Source organism: Diadema antillarum, unplaced genomic scaffold (genome assembly GCF_040938485.1).
Source record: "Diadema antillarum isolate AM-2024a unplaced genomic scaffold, OU_Dant_1.0 seq00000069_RagTag, whole genome shotgun sequence".
Lineage (NCBI taxonomy): Eukaryota > Metazoa > Echinodermata > Echinoidea > Diadematoida > Diadematidae > Diadema > Diadema antillarum.
In genome coordinates this window covers 995098-1014714 of record NW_027271168.1, presented here as the reverse complement: position 1 = coordinate 1014714, position 19617 = coordinate 995098, and the positions used below count along the sequence as shown (strand labels likewise).

Here is a 19617-nt window from a genome sequence, read left to right as displayed (position 1 = left end):
GCAATTAGTTGAGTAGTTTTTTAGTGAAATTGGCAAGAGGTCAAAGGTCAAAAGGTCAAGGTCAAATGATAAAATGTTGCTATTTCCCCCATATCTATGCAATGCCCAAAGGTATTTTCTTTAAACTTAGTGTAGACATGTACTACTGCCTATCGATTCTTCAGAGAGAGTTTCATGTCATAAGGTAAAAGGGCAAAAGGTCAAAGGTGAGGTGAAAATGTTACAAATTCACTTTTCTTGCAAATGGTTCAATGTATCTTCATGGAACTTGGTACATACGCATGCATTGACTAGCAGTGATTAGCTAGGGGGAATTTAGGGGTCATGGGTCAATAGTCGGGGTCAAAGGTCAAGGTCAACTCCTTAAGAATTACTCTTTTTCTTCATACCTTGAAAATTATGTAATGCATTAACTTATATAAGGGTTGCTTAAAAGTCAAGTAAAAATCCTCAATTCCCCAAATACTTGTACATGTACCTGCGCTCTTAGACAATTAAAGCAAACCTAGTTCAAGGAAAGTGAACATTCAAGACATTTCTGACAGACCTGTCATTTCAATGTTTTGCCAGTTATGTGAAACTGTCATCACACATTGTGAAGACAGGCTATACACCTATTGGGCGAATCATGCATTGTGGCGGAGGCATACCAGTCGCCATAGCGACATTTCTAGTTTTTTAGTATAATGTTTGTGCACGTAGGTGTACACATTATATCTAATGGATGTCCCAGAGAGGCTTTGAATAGCTTTTTTTTTTTCAAACTATAAACATTGTTAAGCAATTCATTCAAAGAACGAGAAAAAAAACCCGGACAAACGGGGAAAGAACAAATATCTAAGCAAAAACATTAACAGCGAGAATAATCATACCACAGAAACTACTATATACTCGTAGTATAATTTGACCACTGACCTAGTAATGAAATCGTTTACATGAAAAACAAAAATCGACAGATATTCGGATACGCAAAATAACAAACGAATAAACGAGCTGAAAGGTAAGCAGAATTATGCTTATGTATATATATATATATATATATATATATATGCATTTTTCAATTACAGAAGAAGAGATCTGTGAAAGAATAATCTTCATTGATTGTCAGTTAAAATATTGCATAACTGATAATTTATTGCAAACGATTGACAATCAATTCGGTCCGTTTTTCCATTTTAGAAAAAAAAAAGAATGGTAAAGAGATCATTTGCATTTATTGACAGTTAAACGATTGCATAATAAGATGATTGATTGCAAACGGCTGTAGTCAATTACATAGTAAACGATTGCATTTTCCATTACAGAAAAAAAAAGATAAATTAATCATTTGCATTAATTGTCAATGAAACGATTGCATAATTAGTAATTGATTTATGATAATGAAAACAACAGTATTAATGATAAGATATCTAAGCATTGGCTAATAATGTCACAATGACTATAATGATGGCCAATAATTATCATAGTTGAAATACAATAACGACGACATTACTGTCATCATTATTATCACTTATCACCATCATAGGGAATGTAGGATCCAGACCTTAATCTTTTTATCCTTCACGCTTGGTGTCAGCGATCTCATTCTGTTTTAAAAACATGCACGTATACTCTGCGTTCTTAATATACTGGTAACCACTGTTTGCATAATGATGCAAGAATTACTAACAGAAAATGGACACAATCTTTAAAAAAAAAATCACAAACAAACAAACATAGGAAATAATAATAGGAAATAATAAGGTCTTATTCATCCAGGGTAGCCTCTTCATTGTTGCCACTGCTTTACCAGAAGGCCCTGCCATTATTATTACCCTATAGCGTTGCCAGGTACCCATTTATACACCTGGGTCGAGAGGAACATGGTGGGTTAAAACATCTTGTCCAAGGACGTAAGCACTGGGCGGGAATCGAACTCGGGTCCTCCGATTGGGTGTCGGGAGTCTTATCCACTATGCCACAGCGCCACCACTTATATTATGTTGTTCAGCAGTGTAAGATACTTCAGCTTGAAATGTCTGTCAAAGATGGCTAGTATCCAAGATGGGTCTTAGGGGACGATGAACTACTTATAGAAAGCCGCAACTGAGAATGGTTGCAACTTTTGCTTTACATTTTTCTTTCTAACAGTCTGCTCTCATAATGACTTTGCTTCATAGAAATTAATCCCACGAGGATTCGATTCTATCTCAGTATTTATTAATAGAAAGTAGGATCCCATTTTACAAGATGGGGCTCCTGTACCAACTTTTTGTGACTGCTTACAGAATATCAAAGGTATATGTGTCAGATGAATCATATGTTTTATCTGAGGTATCTTCTCATATAATTTTTCGTCAATGATGTTTGACTAATAGTTATGGATTACTACCTTTGGTTGCTGACATCGAAGTTTATAGCTGCCAACGCACCTCGGCTTGTACTTTTTACTTTTAAATCAAACATATATAACCTATTCACAAGTCGTACTTCTGATGGAGATCAGTTTCTATCCCATCGTCCATAATTCAATATTTATACATTTTAAAAATGAAATATACATTATTTACATACACTTATGCTTATGTATAATAACTACATAATTGTATGTGCAACACTTTAAAGCATTCTGCATTCAGCAAATTAACGCAATTATTTTGAACAGTTATTTTGAACAATTAGTTCCATAAATTACGCATTTTTGTTGTGATACATTGTAGGTTTTGTTTTCATTGAATTTGTACGACAACAAAGATGTGTTATTGGAAATCGAATTTCATTTGAATTGAATTGAATTGAATTGAAAGAACCAAATACTCGTATGTAGGTGTGTGTATGTTTTAAACTCCAGCATGTCCAGTTCAGTTCAGCTTCATGTCTGATGCATTCCATTGTCAATACAGTGATACGAAAAAATCTAACAAAGTGTAGGCGTAATTAGGCAAAATGTACATGCATTATTATGTAACACACACGTGAGAGAACGTTTAATATATATATATATATATATATATATATATATATATATATATATATATATATATATATAGCATGTATAATGAGACCTAATGTTGAATATTGAAGAGGGAACACTTTAGATAACAGTTTTAGGAAAATGATTGGAATGCAGAGACCGTTTTTATGGGCAATGATTGACTATAATTTTGTAGGGAGATAGTTATCACAAACGAAGGATAATTTCATGATCTTTGTTTGTTTATCTGTTTGTTTGTCTTTATCGTTCCATATTCCACGTTTCAAGAAATAAACCATAACAATAACATAAAATTTTATGGGTGAAGTGTTGAACACAGCGATTAAAACAAATATGTGAAATGTGAGAAATCTACAAAGAAACATTGATTGTAGGGTGTAGATTCCCAGATGCTGATCGGAGATCAATTCTTACTTGAAATTAACAATTGAAATTTACAATTGAAATCAACAATTGAAAGGAATTGATCTCGTACTAATGATAGTAATTTTCAGAACCAAGAAGATTCCACATGTTTGAATACAAAGCTGTAGATTGGCATTCAATTGACAATGACAACTGTGTTGGGCTAATTGTCATTCTTAACCCGTTGAGGACGAGTCCCGAGTATACTCGGGCAGGTGTCTATGGGAAATACGTGTTGTAGCAAAGTCAAACCGTCCTCAACGGGTTAATCTACTTTGGTAATAACTTATGTAGCAAATCACATGGAAATATCTCAAGCCACCCAAAAAATGACATTTGCCTTGCAGTATTTTGTTTTTGCGAGATGCTGTAGTAAATGGAACAAAAATACATTCTTTCAAATACGTCATGAAATATTGCGAATTTTAGTGATTTGAAATTTGGAATCACGGACTTTCATTTTTTGTACGTAACATATACAAAATTCTTTATTCATATACTATGATTGTGATGTTACTGATGAGTCGTTTGGGTTAGAGTTACATTTAGCGATCTTATCCACCCCCGTGCTGTAAAACTCAAAGAGTAGCCAAGCTAAAACCTCCATCAATTCCCTATAAGTTGATAATAGCTTTAAAGCATTGTGACTTTGGCATTTAAATGTATATAATAGTACATATATTCTATATAAATGCGCATTTTTAACATATTAGTACTGAGAATATGCATTTTCATACGAAGGGTCTACATGTGGACAGAATTTATGTGCAATAACAAAATAGTAATATTTCTTCCAGACCTAAGAGTGTCTCGTTAAGTATTAAGCCTTACTGACAGCAGCCCGCGTTTGATTTGAAGATTCTGGAATATATATCATTCTCTGAACTATACATGCAGATATATCACGTTTGATCTAAATGTTATAGAGGAAGCTACCGAATATCCTATGTTTCTGACATGAATCTCGGCTGGATTGCTCTCTCACATCTCAGTTCAGTAGGGTTAGTAAGAGTTCCGGGAGAACTGAACTGGCAACATCCAGTCACGTCTGGCTAGGGTCCCATTGCCTCTTGTGACGACACTACGTGAGTATTCCACAGATAGAGATAAAAACGCGAACAGGTGTAACTACTGCAGATGTTCCTGACAGGGCGAGCGTGTCTTTGGACGGGAAAGAAAGTCCCCGGAGCAGTTCGAATGTTTGCTCATTCGTTGAACCCAACCATCGCGACGTTAAAATTTATATCCAAACATTTTCAGAAAATCCTTGGCAAAACTGAATCATTCTAGCTCTCACTGCATTCTCTTTTCTTTGAAATGATGAGTTGCTTCCCTTTCTAACATGTTAACAGGTATTGAAGAAAGACAAATGAAATAGGGAGAACATACTTCTTGACCTCACAATGTGCTCAAATATGTAATCAAGTTTCAGAGTTTACTCAACTCTTCATGATGTATCACCCTCTTCTTGCTTATATTCCTGACAAAAAAAAAATAAAACAAAATGGTACAAATATATAGCATATGAGCAACTCGTAACGTGGCGCAATTGTTTGAGAACATTTTCAGGAAGTATACTAATACAACCGAACACTAGATGATACCATCGGCAATTTTTCAGGGTTTATTAAGAGAAAAAAAAAACAACAGCAACAGAAAAAACAAACATACACACAAACAAACCGAAACAACAACAACGACGACAACAACAACAACAACAACAAACAAACAAACAAACACACAAGCAGATGAATGCAGGAAAAAGGACAACTGCAGAATACATGTTCACACAGGGCTTTAGAATTTGCTCGACATGTGATTTGCGATCATGAGAGGACTGCTGAGAGTCGCCGACATTCATTTGGCTGAATATGGTAGATTTTACATTTCTCAAATGTTGGCTTGATTTTTTTGTACACGATCCTCTCAAAGAAAGCGTGAGACCTCGCCATCAGACAAACACTGTTTTGAGATAACTCGTCTGAAAGTTCGGATACGAGGAAAAAGAAAAACGACCAAAAAATATTATGCGAAGAGCGAAAGATCTTGGAGAAAAGTTTGGGAAAAGTATTGCGAAAATCGATTGCTTTCAGTCATTAAAACACCCCGATATCATTTTCCTTTGTGTAGATTATCAATTATTACATGTGCTGAATTATACTTTCCTTCAAAAATTTAGGTGGAAATTGTGGAAGTATTTTGGGATTGACAATGAAACCGTTTACACCAGTGTTCTGTCTCATAATCTTGCAAAGAACATGCTTCAGAATAATTGGAAATTGAAAACATTAGAGGCCTTGAGGTTGGACTAAGGGATAAGCATTCGTGAAACGTTCTCATTCTTTTTTAAAGATTTTTTTTTCAATTTTCAGCCCTAATTTCCCCGGAATATAGTGAGGAGTCTCATACACAGTCCTGCCAAACAAAAATAAACCCCACTGTAATCTAAGACTTTTGTAAAGTGAATCAGCATGATCATGCTGCGAACGGTAATAAGCTGAATCAAAAAGAAAAAAAAAACAACAACTGCGAATCATGACGTTATCATGGCATCAAGATGATATTCCAGAGAGAACTCCACAATTGCAAATATGCAGATGATCTGTAACACACAGCAAGTATGTGTGGGCCTACTACACTGCAAAAAGATCAGTGTAAGATTTAACACCATGGGTGTCAAATCTAACACCGATCAAGTGTCAATAGAGGACCACATCGACAGGTGTAGTAAGGATGTTGTGATGGTGTATGTGGGCCTAGTGTTCACCTGGCATGTTGTGGTGACAATTTGACACTTTAACTGGTGATATTTTTGACACTGTGCTGGTATTGATTCAACAATGACACTACATGGTGTTTATTTGATATTGCTAGTGTTAATGTCAATGGTATAAAACCCGCCCAGTGTCAATAGGATACCACACCAACTGGTGTTACTGTGGTGTAAATGTGTTTACGGCTTTTTTTTTCAAAAACTAAGTTCTTGTTCGTTTTGTTCAAAATCAAAGTTTAAAATCAACACAAAGAACAGTAACTAATTACGTATCTAAAAATAAGTTTTATATTTTGAAGTGACACCCGGAGGTCTTAATTTAATACCACAAATGAGCACCGGAAATTTAACACCAGCTCAGAGTTTCATATTTAACACCCGATTTTTTTTTCTAGCCACTGCTCACTTAACACGTTTGCTATCGAAATGTGGAGATTCCCCCACATTTGAAGACAGGATACAAGGGAAGTTGTGACAGACCGTATCCTTCAATTACTTCTACTCTAAAAGGAAGTTTTTGCTTTTTTTACTAGTTTCGTATCGCAGTTTTTACGCAATTATCATCGTCAGCCACCCCACTGGATTCCGAATAATGATCTGCATGACATCAACACACACGGAAACATCGACCGTGTGGCATGAAAACACATATGAATAAAGATAACAAAGTGAAAACCTTTTTGTTATTTATCAATCTGATATCATGCTATAACGTTGAAAGATGTCTTCTTCACACGAATCAATTTCCTTATTAATGACAAGATATTTCTTTTTCCTTTTCCAAATTTACTTTATTATAGAAGGAAAATAATTCAAGTTTAAACCATAACTACTTTTCGTCTGTAAAAAGGTCAAACCACAGTGCTTTTATCCCTTCTCGCAATACGCCATGAATGAAATTAAATTGACAATTAACCATTCTGAGTTATGTGACCTTTGCACATTTGATGAAATATAATAAATTCGTGATCTTTAGACCATTACACCGGCTAAGACTGCGTCCGCATGTACGGCGAAAATGTCTCGGCATCCGGGAAACAAAGCTCCATATTTTGCAACAACACGTCATGTAATTCCTCCAAATTAATGGCCGAAAAATCCTGGCATTTACGATAAAAAGTTGGCTACTCTCAAGCCACTAACTGATACTTGGCTGGATTAATAGATGGGGAATCCGAAAGGGCGTCGTGTTGTGGTTTCCAAAACAACACATCGAAGCAACAACAAAAGCAAGTTATCAGACATCACTGATCTCAGTGGCATGTTTCTCTTCTGTCATCGTTGTGACAGTCGCATTTTTATGATTGTGAAATTCCGTTGACTCTCTCTCTCCTTTAGGAATGGACAGAGCTACAAAAGAAAAAAAAAATGACACCCCCAAAAACGTGATTGAAGAAATACATTAACAATAAGGAATAGGAATAGTTCAGTTTCCCTTTTTCGATATTGAGTTGTTTTTCCTGTTGTTTTGTTATTCTATGAAATGTTCATATTACCAAATTGTTTAGAAACAGTGTGGAGGGATAGAATGAATGTTATCTTGCTGTTCCCAATCAGTGTTAAAACACGCTGCACTAATGAAGGCGGTATTGACCCTCAGCGAGAAGACATTTCCGACTTGATTAACAATAGCAGCAAACAAACAATTTTCTTCATATCCCTACAAAATATTCATATGTAATGTCCCTTCTAGCGTCTTTTTTTTCATTATAATTCTCTCTTTTCGTATATGCCAAGTGAACAATGATAAATTCTGTGCATATTGGGGATCTAAAAACAAAAGTCTTGGACGAAAATCACACCCGGCGATCTAGTCGGCAAATTTTAGTGGAGCAAGTGCGGCTAACCAAAAAACGTTATGGAATATCCGTGCATCGGAAATAGTTTTCTGAAAATGTAATGTATGCATACTTTATGTATCTATATCTGTATCTTTACCTTTATAATAGTTGTTCTGCTACATAGGGCGAGCCCACTTTATATGCGGTTTCTTGATGATTCACAATTTTGTGCAAAGACACACATACACACATAAACACAAGCAAAAAGTACACGAATAATTCATGCGCTATTATTGTCAAGTGATTCTAAATTGTGTTGTCATTTACAATTTATTGGTGTGATTGCAATTAATTTAATCCCAGTTCCGACTAAATCTGAATTGACATATCTTAATTGATTGAATTGATTCTCCACTGGAAATTCTGATTGAATTTATCATAGGAGTTCACAAGTTGTCAAGCTACAGGTGACAGGGATCTGCCCACCGAAGTGCCATATACAGCCACCCTTTTGTGCTTGTCATAGTTTTTAGTAAGTTTACACTTACTAGAAACTATAACAAGCACAAAGAGATACCATCTACTCCTTTTCCTGCCTACTTATTCTTAACAAGAATTAAGGAGTAGGGTTGTAGAGAGACTTGTGTTGAGGTTTTCCATTCAGCTTTTTTTTTCTTTATAAGTCATATGTGAGAAAAAATAACAGACAAAACAAAACCAACATCCGGAGAGGTTTTCCTCGAGGAAATAGTTAAATGACTCTCGTTAGTCCGTCAGTTTTGTCAGATGAAAGGTTTATAAAGAATCATCAAAACTATTGAAAGCTAGGCCACTTGCCTAACATGCCTTGAAAGAGTTAGAACGAAAACGAATGCGTGGATGTTCTTTAATTTGTCTTATATCCCTCGTTAAGATATTCATCCTGGTTCATTTCCTTTCTTTTCATTTTCAACCTGAAAGCATTTAGATTTGGTTTTAAAGTCTAATTGAAAGACTTCCCCAGGTTATTTAATTCTGTGATGAATGAACCCATTAAGTGAGCGTACCTTTTGTATCACGGAAACCTGTCAAGAAGATGAATGAATGTCAGGGGGAGGGGTAGATTTTCGCCTTCTTCGAAAGACTATTGTAAATCTAAACCGTACAGGGGAAATCAATTGTTTGTTTTTCGCATTTCATTTATAGCGGTGGATCAGTGGTGTTGCACGTAATAAAAACTCAGTTGATAATTATGGACTATTGTGACCTAAATAAGCACACCGGTGGTATTTCGTCAACTACCATGCAACACGCAATCGGTGAATGGCGTATAAAGGTTGCTCCAAAACAATGCATCTACCGTAAGGACTTTTTGTTACACAATCCTCCGATTTCGACAGTGTCAAATTTGTTAAATAGTACAATGACATGTTCAATATAACGTCGAGCATAGCGATACGGCAACAGTCATACACATGCACTTTTGGTGATCAGTGAGAGATCATCGATCACCTTCTGTTTCTCTATGAAATTCTTTATTACTAGTATTACTATTATTACTATTGCTGTTGTTGTTGTTTTTTGTTCATGTATACGCAATAGCTGTATCATAATATGTAGTCCCAAAAATGGTTAAACAATACAGTTACAATAACATATGGTAAAATACAGTTATTATTATGATATTGAGACAAATATGTAAAGCATATTCAGAAATGAAATCAGCATATAGAGATTCAGCAGGTTGTCTTCACCTGTCTTCTTTTTCAACATTTGGCATATAACAACAATACAACCAAGTTAGTGTGATGATCGTGTTAGAGGATAATGATTTTTGATTTTTTAAGTCAAAAGAACATTCATTCGCGTTCTCTTTATATGTATATATATGTATATATACTACGCTTTACGAATTACTATTACTACTACTACTTCTGTTATTGTTGTTATTATTATCATTATTACTATTATCATTTTATGATCACTATCATTATCATAATCATTTATATTTTGTATTGGTGGGGATGGGTAGAGAATGATCTTGTTCAATGTGTGTAAAACTACTGTCACATGACTGTGCTCGTCCATCAATGGTTATTACTATGCCACCTGGTTCATGACTGTGGGAGAACATTAACAATGACCAAGCAGACGTACAAACATTATGAGAGAAGACCACTTCATTTTAAGTGGAATGGCCTAATTAGAAGAAGAAGATGAAACAAATTTAATGGCATATACAGAGTTGTCAACATAATCGGCGAATGCATGAGAAAATTACGGAAGTTGAAAGTATAATTTCACACTGATATTAGCAGCAAGCACGTATATATACAAATAGATTAGATGATGACATTATTACCAATATGTCAGTCAAGAACTATTCTGTAATGTATGATTCTGCGGATAGGAAGAGCCACTTTGGTGTCTCTAGATTTTACACGGTGTTACAGGAAAAAGAGCATCGTTAGCGGTATTGTTAATGACTCGACGACGTAATGATGACATTCGTCAAACCATCGTCGACGCAACGAAGACGTTCCTCAAACTTCGTTAACGAAACGCTGACTTTCGTTGAACCATCCTTCGTTAAGAGAACGCCATCCATGACATCTCATTACGACATTTCATATTATATTTCCTATCATCACATGTATATCACAGAATATACACATTCATTCGACAGATAGGTCGTAGCAACATGTGGTCTACATGATTCCACATTTCAAAATTGATTTTTTTTATTGAAATAATTTTAGCTGCCCAAGGGATTGATATCTATTCTCTGTAATTTTCACACCTATGAATGTTAGGACCTGTAGTTTTACAAGCTAGCTTTTATGTTGGCCACATATTATTTCTGTTACCTCGCTAAGACACCTTTATACCATAACACGACAGTTTGAATTTTGTGTTCAGTACGTTATTTATTTTGTAATGTACAATCAATTGAAATACATGATTGTATACATTTTGCATTCTTATTTCTTGTACCAATGTCAAAGAATCTGTTATTACTTCGAGAAATATGGAATTATGAAAATAGATTGAACTGAAGAGGAATAATCTGAACCAAACAAGTAGTGAGCTGCATGAACAGCAGTGTCAAAGGAAAGTCGAATACCCTTTTATTGCCTACCCCTCTACTTTACATTTCTGCTGACAGTTTTTGGCTGTTGCTTTAACATTTTACAACAACATTCTATTAAATTGTTCTAATCAAAGAAAGACAGAAACAAGCATGTCGTATAACATGATATTAATGATACTTCTGTGTGTGTGTGTTTTTAGACAAAAATAAATCGGCATGATATGAAGTCTCAAAGCTTAGGCATATCTAGTATCCCAAGCAGGAGAACAAGACCAGTACATGACATACAAAGTCAATGAGTGAGTAAAATCAATTTGCAATGTTTGACTACAAATAAGACCGATAAATGTTGTAAGTAAATTCAAACAAATAAACAAACTGAAAATCATGAAACTAAAAACTTTTGCCAATGATATTTTGTTTGCTCTCTGTCTACACTTCTATGTCGATCGGGATATTTGGCTTTATTTTTTCAAGATGATCTTTTGATCATTCGTAAAAAGAATAATTGCACTCGAAGAATACAATATGAATGAAAACTCGCCATTAAGTAAAATTCAAGGAAGGCCACAATCTCTTGAGTTTCAGAATGCCGTTTGTCGGGAGCAAATTGCCATCTTCGAAATTGTCTCATCTGACGGCTTCTTGCTTTAAAGAAAAGAAAAAAAGTTATCTCATTAAAGAAAAATCATGTTAAAGACGCATACGGCTTCAGATGTACAGAGTGAGAATTTAAAATCGTAAACCAAATCAACTAATCTGATTCACCATTTAGAAAGCCTTTTCAAAAACCGACAGCAGGGACAGCAGGAACAATGTCTTTGGAAATAAGATGGAATAAAGCACGCCGACGACTAAGATTTGAGACAAAACGCAGAGATGCAAAGCACCGCAACATATGCTTGATAAAAGCTGAAAAGTTTCAAATTTTCTCCTAGAGTGAGGTAACTGAGATATCAAATCTTTGATTCTAATGATTAAAAAAAGTCAAATTATCTCTTTTTTGGTAATATTTTTGGTGGCATACCAACACATTTGGTATCATTTGGTATTATTATTATTATTATTATTATCATCATCATCATCATCATTTGGTAAATATTAAGGCAACCATGTGGAAAGGACATATTATGGGACCCTACATCACAAAACCAACAAAAAGTCGCCAGATATGGATTTTTAGTAAGGAGCAGATTCTGAAAGAGCAGACTTTAAGCATCAAAATGATATACAACTCAATTTAAATGGACTCTAACCTATCCTAATATTGCAAAGAAAGCACACATTCTGGAAAGTGTGAACTGAGGAAAGAGGCTCTGAAGAACAGGGTCTATTCAAGCGCTTAATCTTTACCAAGCCGTGCTAGCTGTGCGATGAATGGAACAAAAAACATGATGTTAACCACCGGAGCAACAACAATTAAGGAATTATTAGATTACCAGCTGAAATTAAGCATGCTTTGTTAACACATTCTGTAAATGATTAATGCCAATGTTCAATGCAGTAGCATTATTCCTTGCAAAGTTATTGGAGTTGAAAGTGAAGAGTATGAACAGTTTAAAGAGATGAAAAGCGGACTTTACGAGAAACACCTACGAGAATCGCACTATTCCACCAAAACGTGTTCGAGAAAAAAACTGCTAAAAACCCACGGTCCTGTTCGTTTTATTATCCCAAACTTTAGTATAATGTAGAAGACTAGCTATGAAAAACTTTTAAAAAAATGGAAGGGTACACCTATTTTAACCTTTTTCATTCCTAACACAAAATCAGTGCGTGCGACTTTTTGTTTGTTTTGTGATGCACAGTCACATATACTTGAAAAAAAGAATACATAATTATGACAATACAAATATGAAACAATAAAAACGTTTGTTTGTTGATCCTATCATACGTCGACAATCAATCAATCTGAAGTTTGCGACTGAAACTAACTCTTGAAAGTAACAAAAAATGAACGGATTCGCGAATTTATAACTTTACATTTCAACATTAACTGTCAAGATGTCATTTTAAAAGACAAAAGAGGAAAGAATAAGCTTCAATTCCTATATAATGATTATTCAAAAAACACTATTCATATCGAAAATGCCTAAATCAGTGAAATGAAATATATAACTTCAGGGCGTTTGAATTGATTTGATTTGATTTGGTTTGGTTTGATTTGATTTGATTTGATTTGATTTGATTTTTTCTCTGCATGGCATTGCTATACACTTCGTTATTTTCAGGAATATCATCACACATATAATAATCATAAACACGTATGGCACAACACAGGATGTTTATTGTCTACAATTTTGATTACACATAAATAAAACACCTGTTACATAATCACATCCGTTATAAATTTCCACACAGAACGGTTGCCAACAATTTTATGACAATAAAATTGACTCTTGGTAACCGATGATACATAACATTAATATAATAAAACAAGGGGTCCAAGTTATCTATAAGAAAAACGAAATTTGAAGTTTAGTGTTTGTAAAGTAGGCCTGTATCTAAGTGCATGATTTACCCCTAATTTTGCAAATGGGGGTAGAAAAACCATACTCTTTGGCAAGCCAAATCAAAAAATCTTTGAATCTTTGCACACTCATATCTAGTTGCTTATCACTTCTATTCATGATCACTCCAAATCTTAAATCGAAATGCATTATACAGGTGACTTTTTGACACGTTTTTGGTTGCTTTATATGAAAATTTCACGTAGGCCTACTTCATGGTTGAAAACCTGCAAAAGAAAAGTCATATCACAAATATAGCCCTACAGAAAGTGTACATAGCACTACGGGTATTTTGTTTCGTGATTGATTTTGCCCAGGCTTCGTAGGTACATGGAGGTAGAATCAGGCTTTTCGAAATTAGAAAGGACTGAACTCGACTTTGCAGACCTTAAAGTATGACTCAACACGCATACGACTATCTCCAAATAGAGCTATTCCAGTCGCCTGCGAGATTTCTTCCCTTTCCAAGTGGTTAACCATGTATAAAGAATGTCTCGCAAATGTCTGTAAACGGGTTAATGATAATGGTGGACGTTGTGCGACCTCAAACAAACTAGGCATGTTATGGATCACGATTTCACCTTGATGGAATGAAGTAGACGAACTTCAGCCCTTCCTGTTAAGATTTGATCCGCTCTGTTGTTGTGTAATGAGCTAGTCATGTACGGAATGCAAATTTAAGCACTGTTAGATTTCTGCAGTTTTTCTCTGTCTACGTTTCTGTCGATTTCCTTCGTGGTCTAGCTATAGCTGAGTATTAAAATGTACAGTGTATGCTATGATTTTATAAACGATATTCTCGGTATCATAGATTTACGACAAACTGTGGCCTGTTTGATCGAAACAATCTTATCCGAATTCGTCTTGGGTAGTTAAATCTAGTTTCACGATAAACAAGGACATTTACAGCTCTCAAGGCGTCAACAATTTTGATTTTGTCTATCCCCCTTTTTTTTCCCTGTTAGCATGCGAGTGTGTGCTTAGGTGAAGATTGATATTTGGACAACATTTGTGGGAAGCGTCCATGATAACGGAATCCAAACCTGTGGTTACACGTCGGGAGATGGCGTTTGCCGTTTTTACCCTTTATCCTTTCCGTACTAATTAGTCAGAATAATGGGCACAAATTTTACGTACAAACCTACGGATTGGAAATTCAAGTGACACGTACAAGGTCAAAAGAGAAAAAGGGGAAAACACTAAAAAGCAGGCCCCTATACACTGTACTTGCATTATTTAATTTACCTAAACCAATTTAATTTTCAGGCAACACTGCATTTGTTTTTAATGTTAATCGAAACCAAGCAATCTGGTTTCATAAAGAAAATCCATTCACAAGGAAAAAGAATGTTACAGTAATAATGCATTATTTTGTACATTTCGTATATTCTAACACAATCCACAACCTTCATTACATAGACATATCTATTGTTTCATGCAATAGGAAAATGCAGTCGGGCTTTTTAAATGATTTGCTTTATTTCTAATAATTTGTCACAGCATAAGTGGCTATTCCAGAGAAAAGAACACTCACAAGAACAAAAGTATAATGTGTGCTACCACACACCATGCCGTGTAAATTCAGGCTATAAGTGACTCGCTTCTACTTCTACGAACGAGGCGTGGTGAATATACCGTCTGTAAATTCGCAAAAATGACATTTGTTTCATTAAAAAAAAAAATAAAATCATAGTTAAACTGGGATTACCAATCACAGATGAGATCGTAGGTAAACTGAAGGACAAGAATATTATTGCTCAATGTATTTTTGCTTTTGTTTTTATCATACTTATTTTTATGTGGATTTTTTTCTTCTTCACTTAGTCCAACCTTTCTTCCTGTTCTTCTCCTTCCTCTTTTTCTTCTTTTAAGGTGAGGGGGGGGGGGACGGTGGAGATGGTAATTGTACAAACTGTTAAAAAAGAATTCCAACAGCACTGATTCTGTACGTTTGAATGCAGTTGTTTTACATTAAAAAACACCCCACCCCCAAGCAAAAGAAGGGGAGGCGAAATAATTATGTTTTTAAAGTCCAATTCATTTTCAGCTCTGATTTTACGAATTAACACGTTATTACACATACAGAACTCATGTTTTTGCATTTTACTCCTGTGTAACTGATATGAGGAGAACAAATAATGTCCTCATACTAATTGTATTATTGTAGACACTTTGACTGTAAAAAAAGAAAAAGAAAAAATATTGACTTCTTTTCACACACCCTGAATTATGTAGGAAACAAAACCTAAAATGAATCCCCTTACACAAATACAGCTCTTCCGTAATTTAGTGGATGATAGCATTTCCTCTTAATCCAACACTATTCGTATCTTTACAATTTCTCTTTCACTCCTCTGTAATGTTTTCATGTGCAAATCGGATTGTGCACGCAAAATACACTCTGCGATACGCGTCTATTTACACACTGCTTGTTTCATATTAACTAACTTATCAATTTACTAAATTGGTAAAGCGTGGTTACTGAACCGCACCTTCATAGACGGCCACAGGTTGGCCAAAACTCCCAGGGTTCTTTGCGTGGCGCTTATGTACTGAATACTTTGTAAATATATCTCTGTAGTACGAGCGACTCCTACACACTTTGTTTAGGCCCGTGTGGAATGGTTTCAGTTTATACAATAGTCAAAACATGAATTCATTTGAAAATAGGGGGATTGAATTGAAGTTACCGAAATAAACCGATAATGGTAAGAATTAATGCCTTCAGGAGACCTATTCAGCAGTCACTAAATATTTGGAGATCTAGATAACTCGTGATAACTCCTCAAGCCCAGCAGATCTAACCGCTGGCAATGTGGTTTTAAATGGCTATAAATCAATGAAGAGGTAACAGAATACATAGAGGGGATGAGGGGTTATTTTTCTTTCAATGTGCTAGCAAACACTTTTTTATACGTTTTGGAATTTTCATGAAAATGCCTCTGATGATAAGCAGCGACAGCAACATAGTAGTAACATACGTACGTACAACATGAAAAATATATAATGCATATTCCCAATTATGATACACATGTACACTGCAACATATTGCTACATACAGATAGCACCGAAAAAGACTTGCATGGAACAATGTCATGTGTTGCATGTTAAAAGTATCGTAACATAATATGTTCATATTATGAAGTACGCTAATAAGTATGTCTGTACAAGGACATCCTGTATCTCAGTGAAATTTGTGAATAGAGTATGCGTATAACCTGTACAATTTTTGGTACTTGGAGGTTCATGAGCGAAAGGTTTCGACGACATGAAAACAAGTGCATGAATTTCATCGTGCGTCGAAAGAAAACCCTCATGCCACGGTTGATTGTACGAGCTGTGACGGAGTGTCGATTGTTTTACTACTGGCCGATATAAGTCCTCGTTGTCTGACATAATATTCTTCAAGCGTAAAACAACATTTTGATTGATGCATAATATAGGTCTATACTTACATGGAAGGGAAAGAGAAACTTTACTATAGCTGTTCGAATTCGCAAATCCTTACTAATCGGTCAGTTTTGAACTTCAGTTTTAAATGTTGATTATAATGATCAAGCCATGTGGTATTTTCGTGTGTATTGTTGTTGTTCTTCTTTTAATCATACTCCTGAGTAAAGCATGGTAGATTCACCAGCAATTGGCAGTTCAAGGCCTACTTCAATTCGTTTTGTCTTGCAGTCATTTCCCTGTATTTCCTTTTTTTTTCTTTTAATTTTGATTTATGGAAACGGTGCTTACGGACGTAATGGAATAACTGCGGAGGGTTAATGGTGATATACAGTATACATTTGCTTTATAACGTTTGCATGGAGAGTATCTTGTGACCCACACAATGTTAAACATACTGCCCAGTATGTAGGTAGTACTTAGTATTCATATAATTATATCTTATATTTGTATATTATTTAGTAATTAGTGTGTAAGATAAAAGGAGGGTTGTGTCTAGCTTTTATGAGTGTCCCTATAGCACGCGCGCCAAGGTGCCGGGTTTTGTGCGGCGGAAAGAGAAAGAGGAGTTAGAATGTGATGAAATTCATTCTCTCGCGTTGGAAGGAAATATCCAGTGTGCTTTTTACATTGATGAAGCTCTTAAGTCTACATTTGTGACAGATGGCACAATTGAAATGTTTAGTTCGGAGGACAGACAATAAATGTGAATGTGGAAAATGCCCACCCATGATCTCACCTGATGTAGGGCTGACGCTCTTCATCCAGGGATAGAATGCCATTTTATCACCATCTCTCTCCTTGCCGCAGCGCAGCGACGAGATCTCCCGGATCTCCCTGTCCCCGTTGGGATCGAGGTCCTGCTGCTTTTGAAAGTCCACAGCCTTATAGGACAGATACGATGAGCTGAGATCGTTCTGCTTGCACTGATCGAAAAGAGGCGAGGAGTACGGCGCGACCACGCCGTGCTGGGCCGGTGCGCCGACGCCGGCGGAGGAGCCGAGGCTACAGGAGCTGAACGCTTTCCCCGACTGCGTTCCGTAGGCCTCCGTGCCGTGGTGCGGGTAGAACTGGGGCATGAAAAAGGGGAAAGTACTGTCGAGGTTGCTTTGGGAAAAGCCCTGTGAGCCCTGGTGATGATGTGTGGACGGATTGAGGTCATTGAGCGACGACAGGATCGGCGAGGCATCCATCGGAGCACGGGCCGTTGCGGCGGTAGCGATCCAGCCATCGCCCGTTGCTCGCGTGTTCAAGCCCGCTGATTGATGGTGGTAATCCGCGTAGTACACGCTCATAATTACCCCCAAATAGAGACTCTGTTTGATCACTCTTACTTCCCGCGCTGCTGGCCTGCGGGTGTTTCACGCCGAGGAAAAAAGAAACCACCGTTTAATATTGCGATCGCCTGCTCGTCACTGTATGACTTTTGAATTCTTTTAAGATTTCCGTAAGACGTCCGTCTTAGAAAGAGGACTTCTTGAATGATAGCTCTATGGGACGATGGGAGACGACGGCTGTATATGGCCCAGTGGAACGGAACGCGACCTAACCCGATCGGAGCGGGGGCCCCGGGGCCGGCGGTATCAGGGGACTGTAATACGATCCGGAAGCTAGGGCTTCGAGCGAGAAGACGAGTCCGAGATTCCCGCGCAGACGACACCAGCCCGGCAGACGACCAGGCGGATGAAAACGGAATAATGATCACCATCGTGGAAATTAATTTTGTGATTTCTATCCACATATCTCGGAGGGGAAATCATTTATACTGCATCGCTGCTTGACACTTGCGCATAGAGCCAAGGGATAGGGGAAAGAGTGGCTCACACCGCATTCTTAAAGAATAAATCTTTCATTGACCTATTTCTTGTATACTATATTCTACCTTAACAAGAAGAATAGTGTAATTCTGTAATTTTTGACAAGGGCAAAAAAGAATGCAAGATTACACTTTCTTCGAGTTGTGTTATCAGTCAAGTAAAACTTTAGAAATGGTACTTCAACGTTGCTCATTTTTCCCCTTTCCCCCTTCTGAATATGGATAGTAGCTCTTTATAGGACATGCCCTCTCACCCCCCCCCCCTTTTCGTGCAAACCAGAATATCCTGTTGTAATGCAATACTCGATTTGTCGTACAGACGTACACTTAAACTTGGCAGACCTTGGAGATAATGATGGATGTGAAAGAAAGGTGTTTATAGCGCGCCTTTAACCACAGCTCCTTGCAGGAAAAAAAAAAAGAAAGAAAACCCCAAAACAGCTTTGACAGTAGCGCTGGTAGGGATGACACTGCATGCCAACAACTATGGAAAAGAACAAGAGGAGAAAGGGGATGCGTACTTTGAAAGTTGGTTGCAGCTGGTTAGATAGAAACAATAAAGGAAATTAGGACAGAAAAAAAAAGATCATTAGAATAAATCACACTTTCAAACGGAAGGTATAAAAGGGCAGCCTTGATTCTAAAAGATGCCATTTTTCGTCATGTCCATTTTTGGGTGGATGTGAGCAAGAATTCCTCGTCTGCACACGCGGAGTGGACATTCTGTATTGTGAATGTGTGGTTTTTTTTAAAGGGCTATTGTAGATTATGTTATGTATTCATTTGTTCATTCATACACACGCAAATAGATTTGACCACATTTTTCTTTTAGTCACGT

At 36.4% G+C, this 19617-nt stretch overlaps 1 protein-coding gene across 1 annotated transcript in view; it reads right to left on the bottom strand.

Annotated features, from left to right (window-relative positions):
* Nucleotides 1-18258, bottom strand: part of LOC139725930 (homeobox protein Hox-C6-like) — a 34479-nt gene extending 16221 nt beyond the window's left edge. Inside the window, exon 1 of the mRNA XM_071637012.1 lies at nt 17703-18258. Coding sequence (XP_071493113.1) covers nt 17703-18258 — 556 coding nt within the window. The remainder of the gene's footprint in view (nt 1-17702) is intronic.
* Between the last annotated feature and the right edge of the window lie 1359 nt (nt 18259-19617).